The sequence below is a fragment of the Pan paniscus genome, chromosome 18 (genome assembly GCF_029289425.2).
Source record: "Pan paniscus chromosome 18, NHGRI_mPanPan1-v2.0_pri, whole genome shotgun sequence".
NCBI classification, from domain to species: domain Eukaryota; kingdom Metazoa; phylum Chordata; class Mammalia; order Primates; family Hominidae; genus Pan; species Pan paniscus.
Window position 1 is genome coordinate 65960688 of NC_073267.2, and position 14313 is coordinate 65975000.

The 14313-nt window shown below is 40.4% G+C and overlaps 1 protein-coding gene across 5 annotated transcripts in view; it reads right to left on the bottom strand.

The window, feature by feature from the left end:
- BBS2 (Bardet-Biedl syndrome 2) overlaps positions 1 to 14313 on the bottom strand; it is a 51047-nt gene that overhangs the window by 8597 nt on the left and 28137 nt on the right. For 2 of the 5 annotated variants that reach the window (XR_008621487.2, XR_008621486.2), the window contains exons 16-17: positions 6618 to 6766; positions 5671 to 5894 (exon numbers count right to left, since the gene is read on the bottom strand). Coding sequence is in view for 3 of the 5 variants with exons in the window: in XM_055100486.2 (XP_054956461.1) it covers positions 5788 to 5894; positions 6618 to 6766 (256 nt within the window). In the remaining 2 variants the exon portion in view is untranslated. Of the gene's footprint in view, positions 1 to 5412; positions 5895 to 6617; positions 6767 to 13493; positions 13549 to 14313 lie in introns of those variants that run through there. The other 3 variants (XM_055100486.2, XM_008977443.3, XM_063597589.1) reach the window with 2 other exon arrangements.

Sequence of the window (14313 nt, forward strand, 5' to 3'; positions counted from 1 at the left end):
AAGATAGATACACAGTGATAGTGAAGTTTGTTTTCCTTATAGTACTTCATTTTGCATCTTGATTGCTTTTTAGGGCCTGGGGCCAATGTCAACAACTCTTAGGTAGCAAAAGAAGAATTAGAACATGGGCATCTTTTTTATACCTCTTTCAGATAAAAGCTATGATGTTCACCTGTAAAATATATGGTTTCTCTCTTTATTCTTAATAGTAAGTCTCCAATTCTTATAACTCCCATTTTTATCCCCAAAGAAAATAGCTCTATGGGCCCAGCATAGTGGCTCACACCTGTAATCCCAGCACTTTGGGAGGCCCCGAGGCTGGCAGATTACCTGAGGTCAGGAGTTGGGAGACCAGCCTGGCCAACATGGTGAAACCCTATCTCTGCTAAAAATACAAAAATTAGCTGGGTGTGCTGGCGCGTGCCTGTAATCCCAGGTACTTGGGAGGCTGAGGCAGGAGAATCGCTTGAACCCAGGAGGGAGGCAGAGGCTGCAGTGAGCCGAGATCGCACCACTGCACTCCAGCCTGGGCAACAGAACAAGAATCCATCTCAAAAAAAATAGCTTTCTGTTTTTTCAGACTATATAAATAACACATGCTCATTGTGAGGTAATAACATGTAATATCTAAAGATCACCTGAAATCCCACCATCCTATGACAGCCACTGGTAGCTTTGTCATGTATCAACTTGGCTAGACTGAACTACATTTCCCAAAACTCTCTTCCCTATGTCTCAGGTTAGGATGAGCCACAAATTCCTATGCCAGATCTGCAGGGCCCAATGCAGCAGCAGCCCTTGAGTAGCTGGCACACCTTGCTGGTGTGAACCACACCTGTGCCTGGGCCTGCAAACGCTCCACCTTCCCCTGGATGGATCTTCCTTCAGCTCCTTTGTGAAGGGTCTCAGTTTCAGCAGAATGCCCACACCATCAAGGTCAGAAGCAACAAGAACGGACAGATTTTAGCATCCTCACGGGCTCCAGCCCATGCCTGTGGGTTGCAGCTTGTTCTCCCCAACTCCACATCTTTTCTGACTACCCGCCCTATGGGCTTCAAGCTCCAGCATTGGACAGGAAGAGAACAGCCTTACAGAGACTACTTCACTACTACTTCTTTATATGTTAACCATACTGGAAATTAGGAACGTTTTAACAAAACTTGTGAACATATTTGCATCTTTGAATAAGAAGAAAAATAAAATGTCTAAGGAAGTACCCTATAAATAACACTAGTCCTTAATTTTAAAGATGTGGAAAAGTAGGGTTCCAAAAGAAAGAATCTGTTAGTTTTGAACTGCGCTTGTCTACTGTTTAAAGATTGCCTCTCAAAATTCCACTGAATGTGGGTTTCTTCCCCACAGGACACCCCCACCCACCCACACACACACACACACACAAAAAAAACAAAAAAAAAACAAAGTTTGGGTTACCTCTCCTAGACCAGTATTTTTTATTTTATTTTATTTTATTTTTTTGAGACGGAGTCTCTGTCACCCAGGCTGGAGTGCAGTGGCATGATCTCAACTCACTGCAACCTCTGCCTCCCAGGTTCAAGCAATTCTGGGATTACAGGTGCCTAACACCACACTGGCTAATTTTTGTATTTTTAGTAGAGATGGGATTTCACCATGTTGGCCAGGCTGGTCTCAAACTCCTGACCTCAAGTGACCCACCCGCCTTGACCTCCCAAAGTTCTGGCAGTATTTCTTGAATAAGAAGTTTTGGGGTGCATTATTGCTTCAACACCATGACATACTTAACCACTACTAAACAATGAGGAAGCACAAACCCTGTTGAAAAGGGTCGAGGAGATCTAGTGAAGTGATGCCAGAGGAGGGCTCTCCAGTCTGCATGGAAATGGGTGTCCTGATGATTCCCTCTCTGATGCAAAATCAGTCCACAAAGACAATTTAAAAACGACTTGGGAACTGTCCATGTGACATCACTTTTAGGAAAAGCAGATTCTGTACTGTACAGATTACAAGATGACTTAAGAGCTAGAGCATAGAGTGTGGGCAGGGGCCAGATGGAAAAGAGGCAAAATGCGAAACACCAGGCTGTAATGGGTGTCTTACTGTACTTGAGTTTCCAAATGAAATTGGAGGTAATTTAGTTCTATAATGACAGGACTGTGCATTGGCAGATCTGTAACTGCTAATTATAAAATTTGAAACATTAATAACAATGTTGAAAATCTTTCTTGTAAAACACTTCTAGGGTTGCATAATAGTTTTAAAGTTCCTAGTTCTTTGATTTCTGAAGCTGCTGACAGGCGTATTAAGGACAGACAATCCCAAGCAGAGCGGCAGATGCTATTCTATGCTCAAGGCACTGGCTCAGCACTGGGGCGAGGGTGACGCTGGTTAAGATGCAGACACCATTCTTGCTTAACAGGGGATTAAGATTTAAGTAAAGAATTTAATAAGGGTTAAGGAGTAAACATGGGAGAGGAAAGGTCACCTAAGGAGAGAGCATTTGAGCGGGGCTTTGAGGTACTGGATAGGCAGTCATGGTGGGAAATAATACAAATTATACTCTTAAAAATCCTCAGAACCTGAATTATGGTACTGAAAGCTTTCTCTCAGATATCAAAATCCTCAAAGTCAGCTTTTAAATGACAGCTCAGTGCTCACTTAAAGCTTCAATGTAATTCAGCAGTGAAATACAGCTTTGCTGTAGCTTCTAGAAGTACTCAGATTCTATCAGGATAGAAACATATGGCAACAAAATAGAGAAGTTACTGATAAACTCATTTCTCCTTGTCCAGTTTTTCCTCACTCCTAAGCTGAACAGGATGAGTTCTAAGTGGGGGGAAAAAAGGTAGTTGCATGTTTTATGAATGTTTTCACTTCAGCCAGTCTTTACTTGCTTGGGAAGTTTGGAGTAGAAGAGGCCGTGACTACTTGTTTCCAACACCTCCTTCACACCAGGGCTTACCCAGCTGTGGGACCCTGTACAGGACACTCTGTCTTAGAGCTCAGAGCCTCATCTGTGAAACAGACACCAACATCAACAGGATCAAATTACTGTGAAAATAACCTATGAATCAGAACAACTTAATATGTCTTTCTGCAGGTCAATGCCTTCTAGCCTGGCCATGAGTATTTTTAGGTCTAAGAAGGAAGTTTTTTAGCTAAAGAACAACAGAGTGACCTTTGATGAGATTATGTTATTAGACTCCCTAAAAATGAATGGCATTATATAATTTAAAACTAGCACCAACTAGAGATTTTAATCTCAAATGGTATAAATTAGACTATGGTTAAAACAAAGACTCAACAGTAGGACTCAAGTTTCCTCTTGAGTCACTAGACAGGTCACACAGGTCACTAACTCTGTGACCTGAAAAGGAGGTTATCTATGCCTCAGTTTCCTCCTCTGTGAGGCACATTTATTTATTTATTTATTTTTGTTTTGGAGATGGAGTCTCCCTCTGTCACCCAGGCTAGAGTGCAGTGGCATGATCTCGGCTCACAGCAACCTCTGTGTGAGGCAGATTTACGATGATACTTTACTACTTTGGAGATTGAAAATAATACAGTGTATGTGGATTATCTCTTGAGTTTATAGGTTGAAAATGAAAAACACAAGTATTAGCATATTCTCATAATTAGGACTCCATAAGGCTTACATTTCAGATATAGGAGGGGCCATCGTAAAGTGGCCACATCAAAATCAATAAAATTAATGTTTACTAACCTCAGGGAAATGCTCCACTTCCCCTAAACAGCTATTAAGATATTAAAACTAACTGAAGTTTCACTCATTAAACCAGTCCTGAAATCTACGTTAGGGCGAAATTTTTCCTAGGGAAGAGACTACTAGCTATTGGCACAAATACCAGCGTTCCTACAGGCACACAGCTAGATTCCATCTCCCGGCCTCCCCTGCAGATGTGGTCATGTGACTCAATGGAATTCTGAGTGGAAATGATAGTGTGCTACTTTCAGACCACGCTTTTAAAAGAAGAAGACATGTTTCCCTCTTACTCTCTTCTACCGGCTCAGCTATATGGTCATGCTCTGCTTAACAACAGCAGTACAGTCTGAGAAATGCATTGTTAGGCTACTTTGTCATCATGTGAACATTGTACAGTGTGCACTTATACACACCTAGATGGTATAGCCTACTCCACACCTAGGCTATACAGTATAGCCTGTTGTTCCCAGCCTACAAATCTGTACAGCATGGTACTATACTGAATACTGTAGGCAACTGTAACATAATGCTAAGTATTTGTGTAATTACACATATCTAAACACAAAGGTACAGTAAAAATACAGTATTATAATCTTATGGTGACCTAAACTTCATTATCTGGCACATGGCTGTAAATAACCACAAGGCCCTAGGACAGCCCTTGTCAAATAGTGTTCCAAGTGAGATAATAAAGCCCCACTGCCCTAAGACCTCCCTCCACTGTATGTACTGAATGTGAAACTAGTCACCCAAACCTTTTTCCTTAGGCTTAGTCCTTTAGTGAACTCAGGTAGAAAAGTTTGTCCTAGGGGATGACAGAGCCACATGATTAAAGGAACCTGGGTCCCTGCATAACTATGGAGAAATCCTTACATAATAAATGAAAAATGAGTCATTATGATTTTGAGGTCTATTTGTTACAGCAGCTAACATTAGCCCAACAAAGTAATCACTCTAAACTGACTCTTCCTTAATGTAAATTTGTTGTTTGCACCCATCTTTCAGTGATTAAAAAGCACACAAATCCAAATATCCGCTTTTTTTTTTTTTTTTTTTTGAGACAGAGTTTTGCTCTTGTCACCCAGGCTGGAGTGCAGTGGTGCAATCTTGCTCACTGCAACCTCCATCTCCTGGGTTCAAGCAATTCTCCTGCCTCAGCCTCCTGCATAGCTGGGATTGTAGGTGTCCACCACCAAACCTGGCTAATTTTTTGTATTTTTAGTAGAGACCAGGTTTCATCATGTTGGCCAGGCTGGTCTCAAACTCCTGACCTCAGGGGATCCACCCGCCTTGGCCTCCCAAAGTGCTAGGATTATAGGTGTGAGCCACTGAGCTCAGCCCAAATATTTTTTTTTTTTTTTAGACGGGAGTCTTGCTGTCGCCCAGACTGGAGTGCAGTGGTGCGATCTCGGCTCATTGCAACCTCTGCCACCCGGGTTCAAGCAATTCTCCTGCCTCAGCCTCCCAAGTAGCTTGGACTACAGGTGAGTGCCACCATGCCCAGCTAATTTTTTGTATTTTTAGTAGAGACGGGGTTTCACCGTGTTAGCCAGGATGGTCTCGATCTCCTGACCTTATGATCCGCCCGCCCTGGCCTCCCAAAGTGCTAGATTACAGGCATAAGCCCTGCGCCCAGCCCACATTTTTTTCTCTACAAAATACAAATGGGCAATTCTGATTTGGTGGTCATTTTATAATCAATCAACACAAAGTTTAACATCTTTACATTTTAATGAAAAAGTAGATAATCTATTTGAAAAGTACAAACTCAATTGCAATTTCAAGAAAAAAATATGTATTTATATACCATAAATAAGCAAAAATTGGACTCTGAAGCCCTAATACTTCAAAAGCATTCATCCTATTCCATAAAAACCTAGTATTATTCAGCAACAGTACTACTACTGATTTAAAAATAGAAAGCAAGTCTATCTTCACATGTAGTTCTGTCTTTAATTTGTACAACTCACCAAGGTTATTTTCGTTCTTAGCACCCAGGGTTCACCAGGGTGTGATCCAAAGCAAACCAGCATAGGTTTTTAACAGAAAATCTTTGCCAGGAACTTCATGACCTGTATTTTCCTCTCCTAGGAAGAAGCTGTCCCCACTCGCATGATTTTGAACAGTGTGTTGATGTTATTGCTTCGAATTGCATCCCGACAAGCAGTGATCACCTGGTTCTTTGGTTTACCAACTGCATAAGAAGAAACATCAGGAACCAAAAGATTGTTAGACATGAAATTATAAAATTAGAGGTCAGTTTTAAAACAACATAAAACCAGGAGGGAAAAGAGTTATACTTGAAATATGATTTATCTTACCATTCCCTAAAAAAAATAACTTGGTGAGGGAATTATTGAAAAAACTGACTTAGAGACTGTCTCAAACCTAGAAACCAACAGTCGGTTTTACAGAAAAGGATCAAAGCTCATAGTCACCTAGCAAAGATTATTTCTAAAGAAGTCAAAGCATCGACCCAAAACAGCAGAATTCAGGTATAAATCTCTGGCTATATTTCTGCTTCCTTGGGTTTATCCTATTGTTCTTTTTCTAAATTTTTAAGTTAGACACTTAGCATTAATTTTCAGTCTCTTTTTTGCTAATTGGGCCTTGATGGTTTTATTTATATATATATGTTTATATATTTCCTTTGGGTTATATATAGTAGGTTTTTCTTTAGAGGATGCAGGAAGGTCTAAGAAAAGGAGCTGAAGGTTTTCTCTCCCTTTGAAGTCTGGAGACAAAAGCCAAACACTAGGCTGACTGACTGAAACATAAGTGACTGGTGCCAGCTCTGGAGTGTGAAAGGTATGCTACTTTCAGCCCCAATATGAATTATTGGATGCTACCATCATCTTCAATGAGTTCCACCAAAAACATTACAGATCAAAGTGCAGTGTTATGAAAAGAAACTTACCCCGCAGACGACCTGCTCTTTGAATTGCTTGATTTACTGCTTTGAGGTTTCCCAACAGCTCTGTGTGATTGTTACAGCGAATTTTATATCCATTTAGCAAGTCTCTATTAAGGTCATAGAGTTCCATATAACGACTCTTCATTGTTTTCCTGTGCAAAGCAGTAGAAATTTGACATCATTTCATGTTGATATGGCAAGCTTAAGAAAAACTTGCAAACTTCTTAGACATACAAAGAAAAGACACCATTTTTAAGCTATATTTTCATTAAAATCGAGTAACTGCTAGTTTGCTTTGAAAATACGGATAAGTTCCATAAAAATATTCTTTTCCTTCCAAATAAACAAAAGACAAGTGGCCTTCCTTGGTTACTGGTCAATGGTTGATTTAGGTGGTTAAGAATTCTCAAGCCCACTGTGCTGGGAGTAGGGACAAGTGAGCAAGGTGACAGCCCACCTTCCAAGTTTCAGATGAATATTCATTAGACTGAAGTGGCCTGGTTGACAACTCAGCCTTGTATTTTATCAAAGGTTTAAAACAAAGTCATAAAATTAAAACAGAAATGAGATCTATACTACACAACAATGAAAATGACTAAAGAAAAATATAGCTGAAGATACCAAATGCTAGCAAAGATGTGGGACAACTGGAACTTTCATGCATTGTGGACAGAAATACAAAAAGCTGCAACTACTTTGACAGGTGATTTGGCAGTTTCTTATAAAGTTAAACACACAATGTATGACCCAGCAATCCCATTGTAAGGTATTTACCCAAGAGAAATGAAAACCTATGTCTATAAAAAACTTGTATGCAAGTATTTATAGCAGCTTTATTCTACTCACCAAAGTCTGGAAACAACCCAATTATCCTCAGTTGGTGAATAGATAAATATCATATATCCATACAATGGAATACTATTCAGCAATAAAAAAGGAACTACAAATACATGCAGCAACATGGATGAATCTCTAAGACATTATGTAAGTGAATGAAGCCAGACTCAAAAGGATATATAGATATAGATACAGTATGATTCCATTTATATGGTATTTTGAAAAGGTGGAAACTACAGGAAAAGAAATAAGATGAGTGGTTTCCAGGAACTGGAGGTTAGAAGAGGTATTGATACAAACAGTCACAAGAGTGATAGAAATATTCTTTTTTTTTTTTTTTTTTTTTGAGATGGAGTTTTGCTCTTGTTGCCCAGTAAGCTAGATGGAGTGCAATGGCACGATCTCGGATCACTGCAACCTCCACCTCCCGGGTTCAAGTGATTCTCCTGCCTCAGCCTCCTGAATAGGTGGGATTACAGGTACCCGCCACCACACCTGGCTAATTTTTTGTAGTTTTAGTAGAGACTGGGTTTCACCATGTTGGCCAGGCTGGTCTCGAACTCCTGGCTTCAAGTGATCCACCCACCTTGGCCTCCCAAAATGCTGGGATTACAAGCGTGAGCCACCCGGCCAGTGATAAAAATATCCTATATCTCGATTGTAGTAGTAGCAACATGATTACATAAGTTTCTCAAAATTGATTAAACTGTAAACCTTAAAAGCATAAATGTTCTGCATGTATGAGTTATATATCAATTAATTTGATTAAAAAAAAAAAACAAATGTTGACATTTTGCAATCAAATGCCTAAAGCCAGCAACCATTTTTGACTTAAGAGAGAGATAGAGAGATAGAGAAACTAGGGACCCTACAGATAGTTGGCCAAAAAGAGCAAATATCTATCTCAATTTACAGATGATACAAGAATACATCTGGAAAAACTATAAGATAGCTAGTAAAGGGCACATTATAAAATCAACAGATAAAAATCAGTGTTCATATGTACAAACACAAAACCATAATTATAGAATAAGATAATGTAAACAATATTTACAATTATAAAATATTTCGTAATTGTCTAAAAATACAGAAAATACCTAAGCATAAACTTAAAATTGGTAACATCCAGTATCTACAAGAGTAAACCATGAAAGCACTCCAGAAAGACACAAAACACGGCTTGAGTAAATATAAAGACATAGCATGTTCTTAGCTAGCAAGACCGAACATCACTGCAGCAGTGTCAGTTCTCCCTAAGTTAATACATTTAACATCATCTCAATTAAAATACCTATTTTTGTTACGCAGCTACAAAAATTGCTGATGAAATTCATTGGAAAGAACAAACAAGCACAAGTAGCTAGGAAAAACCATGAAAAAGAAAAGCAACAGGGGTTGGGGACGGGGCACCTACCCACACCAGATATTGAAACATACAAAACATCCATACATGAAAGAATGGCACCATCACTGGTAGTTGCCAGAGCTAAAGGGAAGGGAGAATGGGTAGTTACTGTTTAACAGGTACAGAGTTTCAGGCTTAAGAGATAAAGAATTATAGAGATGCTGGTGGTAGTGATAGTTACACATTATGAACGTATTTAATGCCACTGAACTGTACACTAAAAGTAGTATACAGTAGTTAAGATGGTAAATTTCACATTGTGTAGTTCACCATGAGTGGGAAAAAAACAAACTGTTCCTCCTCTGCTCCCACACCACAACAATCAACACAGAAGACTTCTGTCCTCAACTGTGTGGAGGTTTTTCCCACACACCAAGAAAACAATCAGTTCTATAGCAGACACCAGCTGGGTGTCCTCCAATTCCGTTCCGACACGATTCCCCTGGAGACACTGTCAGATCTCACAGATTAAGGGCTCAGTCCCACAAGACTGCCCGACTTCAGACACATATCACAAGTTCAGGCTGCCAGAATTTCTGACTGATCTGCTTCAAGTTAGGGTTCCCATGACCCCCTCTGCGGGTTTGATTAATTTACTAGAGCAGTACATAGAACCCAGGGAAACTTAATGGCATTTGCTAGTTCATTATAAAGGATATTACAAAGGATACAGATGAAGAGATGCATAGAACGAAGTATTAGGGAAGGCGCTTGGAGCTTCCATGCCCTCCCTAGGTGCATCAACCTTCAGGAAACTCTGTGTGTTCAGATGTCTAGAAAATCTCTGAATGCTGTCCCTTTGGGTTTTGATGGAATCTTCATTATTTGGGCATGACTGACTAAACCACTGGCCATAGGTGATCAACTTAACTCTCAGCCCCTCTCCACTCCCTGGAGGTTGGGAGAGGGGTGGGCAGAAAGTCCCAATCCTCTAATCCTGCCTTGGTCGTTCCGGTGACTGACCCCTATCCTGAAGCTACCTAGGAGCTGCCAGCCATAAACCAATCAATAGCATACAAAAAGACATCACTTTGGAGATCCTAAGATTTTAGGAGTTATTATGTCAGGAAACAGGGTTGAAGATCAAATATATATTTCACAATATCACAATGAAATTTCTATTTTCTTTTTTAGAGATGGGGTCTTGCTATGTTGCCCAGGCTGGTCTTGAGCTCCTGGCCTCAAGCCATCCTCATGCCTCAACCTCCCAAAGCACTGGGATTATAGACATAAGCTACTGCACCCAGCCAAACATTAAAAAAAATATGGCCGAGACAAGAGGATGGCTTAACCTTGGAGTTTGAGACTAGCCTGGGCAATATAGTGAGACCCTGTCTCTACCAAAAATAAAAAAAAATTAGCTGGGTGTGGTGGCACATGCCTGTAGTCCCACCTACTCAGGAGGCTGAGGTAGGAGGATCCCTTGTACCTGGGAGGCCGAGGTTGCAGTGAGCTGTGATCACACCACTGTGCTCCAGCCTGGGCAACAGAGTAAGATTCTGTCTCAAAATAATTTTTTTAAAAAAAGAATGATATTGTCAAATGAAATGACAAGTCAGACCAATGGAATAGTACAGAAAATCCAGAAATAGATTCAACTGTGTATAGAAATATGATATATGATAAGGGCAGTATCTGAAATCATTGTAAGCATGATGAACTTTAAAAGAAGTAGTATCAGGCTGGGCACAGTGGCTCACACCTGTAATCCCAGCACTTTGGGAGGCCGAGGTTGGTGGATCACCTGAGGTCAGGAGTTTGAGACCAGCCTGGCCAACATGATGAAACTCCATCTCTACTAAAAATACAAAAAAAATTAGCTGAGCATGGTGGCGCATGCCTGTAATCCCAGCTACTCGGGAGGCTGAGGCAGGAGAATGGCTTGAACCAGGAAGGCAGAGGTTGCAGTGAGCCAAGATAGTGCCATTGCACTCCAGCTTGGGCAACAAGAGCGAAACTCCATCTCAAAGAAAAAAAAAAAGTAGTAGTATTAAAATAATGCAATGTGGCCAGGCACAGTGGCTCACGCCTGAAATCTCAGCATTTTGACAGGCCACGGCAGGCAGATCGCTTGAGCCCAGGAGTTCAAGACCAGTCTGGGCAACAGAGTGAGACCCTGGGTCTACACAAAAATTAGCTGGCTATGGTGGCACACACCTGTAGTCCCAGCTACTCCAGCAGCTGAGGTGGGAGGATAACTTGAGCCCAGGAGATCGAGGCTGCTGTGAGCTGTGATCTCTCTGCACTCCAGCCTGGGTGACACAGTGAGACCCTATCTCACACACACACACACACACAAATAATAATATAATAATAATGTGATAGTCATAAGGAAAATGATAAAACTGAGTTTATTATTTATATGAACACCAGGATAAACTCCAACCGGAACAGAGACAATGTAAAAAAGCAAAATGTACAAGTACTAAAGGAAAACAGGTGAATTACTCTATACCCTGCTGTTAAAGAAAACTTTTCTAACAGTAATTCAAAATGTAAAAGTATTAAGAAAATGTGGCTGGGCACAGTGGCTCACACCCGTAATCCCAGCACTTTGGGAGGCCAAGGCGGGCAGATCACCTGAGGTCAGGAGTTTGAGACCAGCCTGGCCAACATGGTGAAACCTCGTCTCTACTAAAAATACAAAAATCAGCCAGGTGTGGTAGCGCTACTTGGGAGGCTGAGGCAGGAGAATCACTTGAATCTGGGAGGCAGAGGTTGCAGTGAGCCGAGGTCACGCCACTGCACTCCAGGCTGGGTAACAGAGTGAGACTCTGTCTCAAAAATAAATAAATAAAGTATTAAGAAAATGACTTACATTTTCTTAATGTAGTCAAATTTTCTTATAATTTGACTACATACAAAATTTTAAAAGCTCTTACAAGGTAAAACCAACAGTAAAGCAAAAAAATTTTTTTTTTTTGAGATGGAGTCTCACTCTGTCACCCAGGCTGGAGGGCAGTGGTGCGATCTCAGCTCACTGCAACCTCCGCCTCCCGGGTTCACACCATTCTCCCGCCTCAGCCTCCCGAACAGCTGGGACTACAGGCGCCCGCCACCACGACCGGCTGATTTTTTGTATTTTTAGTAGAGACAGGGTTTCACCATGTTAGTCAGGATGGTCTCGATCTCCTGGCCTCATGATCCACCTGCCTCAGCCTCCCAAAGTGCTGGGATTACAGGCGTGAGCCACCGCGCCTGGCCCATTAAAGCAAAATTTTTTAAAAATCTAAGCAAAGGGAAAACCCAAATGACAAACTCCGGAAAACATATTTGCAACTCATATCACACATAAGAGATTAATATACCCACTATGGTTTGAATGTGGTTCGTCCCCGCCAAAACTCATGTTGAAGTTGAAATGCCAGCACAGCAGTGTTGGGAGGTGGGCCTAGTAGGGAGTGTTTGGGTCATGGGGGCAGATCCCTCATGAATAGATTAATGCCATTAATGCCATCTCTCAGGAGTGAGTTCTCGCTCATGCAGGAATGAAGTTCTCAAAAGAGCAGGTTGTTATAAAGTTAGGGCACCCCTCAGGCTTTGCCTCTTCACACATGTCCCCTTCTCCTTTGACCTTTTCTGCCATGTTTTGACTTCACACATGGCCCTCAACAGAAGTCAAGCGGATGCCAGTGCCATGTTTCTTGTAATTCCCAGCCTACAGACCCATAAGCTAAATCAACTTCTTTCCTTTATAAATTACCCATTCTCGGGTATTCTGTTATAGAGGCACAAAATGGACTAAAACAGTACCTGATATGTAAACAGACAAATAGTTCACACAAAAAAGAAATGCAAATGGCCCTGAATTAAAACAACGAAAAATGCCCAATACTGAACATAATAAATGGCTCCTACAACTCAACAGCAAAAAAAAAAAAAAAAAAAAAACACTAGTAATCCAATTAAAAAATGAGCTAGGGACTTGAATAGAAATTTCTCCAAACAAGAAAAACAAATGACCGACAGGTATATAAAAAGACGCTCAATGCCACTAGTCATCAGGGAAATGCAAATCAAAACCACAATGAAGTATCATTTCACCTTTGTCAGGATGACAATTATCAAAAAAAAGACAACAAGTGTTGGCAAGGATGTAGAGAAATTGGAACCCTTGTACACTGTTGATTACAATGCAAAATGGTGCAGCCACTATGGAAAACATTTAAATATTAAAAATTTAAATTTTTAATTTTTAATGATTAAATATTAAAAATTTAATCAAAAATTAAAAATAGAACTACCATATATGATCTAGCAATCTCACTTACGGGTATTTATCCAAATGAACTGAAGACAAGACCCTGAAGACCTATTAGCACTCCCATGTTCATCACCACACTATTTACAATAACCAACATGTGGAGAAAACATAAATGTTCATCAACAGGTGAATGGATAAAGAAAATTTAGTACATATAAACAATGGAACACTATTCAGTCTTAAAAGAGAGGGAAATTCTGCAATATGTGACAACATGGACGAACTCTGAGGATGTTACACTGAGTGAAATAAGCCAGTCATAGAAGGACAAATATTATATATTTGCATGGAGTATCTAAAATAGTCAAATTCATAAAATCAAAGAGTAGAATGATAGTTGAAAGAGGGGAAGAAGAAATGGGAATTTGCTTACCAATAGTTTCAGTTAAGAAGAATCAGCTCTAAAGATGTGCTGTACAACACTGCACCTATAGTCAACGATAATGTATTATACACTTAAAAATGTGTTAAGAAGGTAGATCTGACGCTGTGGTCTTACCACAATAAAATAAAATTTAAAAAATAAAAATTAAAACTAAGAGACCATTTCTCATCCCCTGGAGTATGCCCACACACTCCACTGGCAAGGCTGAAGAGAAACAGGCACTCTCATACATTGCTTATGGGAATACAAAATGAGGTAACACCTATGGAGAATTTGACAAGAACTTGCAAAATTCTGTATGCAGGTATCATTTACTGCAGTAATCCCATTTGTTAAGCCTTTTTCTCAAACTATCCTGGCAAAAATATAAAAAGATTTACATAACAAAACTATTCACTTAAGCATTATCTACAGTAGCAAAAGAACAATCCAAATAGAGGAAACTGGCTGAAAAACAGCCAGAAAATGGAGTACTATGTAGCCGTAAAGACAAATGAGATGTATTTCTCTACACCATGGTGGAGAAATCTCCAAGATATATTTTAAATGTAAAAAGCAAGGTGGAGGCTGGACACAGTGGCTCACATCTGTAATCCCAGCACTCTGGGAGGCCAAGGTGGGAGGATCAGTAGATCCCATGAGTTCAAGACCAGCCCAGGCAACGTGGTGAGACCCTGTCTCTACAAAAAAATAAAAAATTAGCCGGGCTGGTGGCTCATGCCTTTAGTCCCATCTACTCAGGAGGCTGAGGTGAGATGATCCCTTGAGCCCGGGCGGTTGAAGCTGCAGTGAGCTGTGACTGCATCAC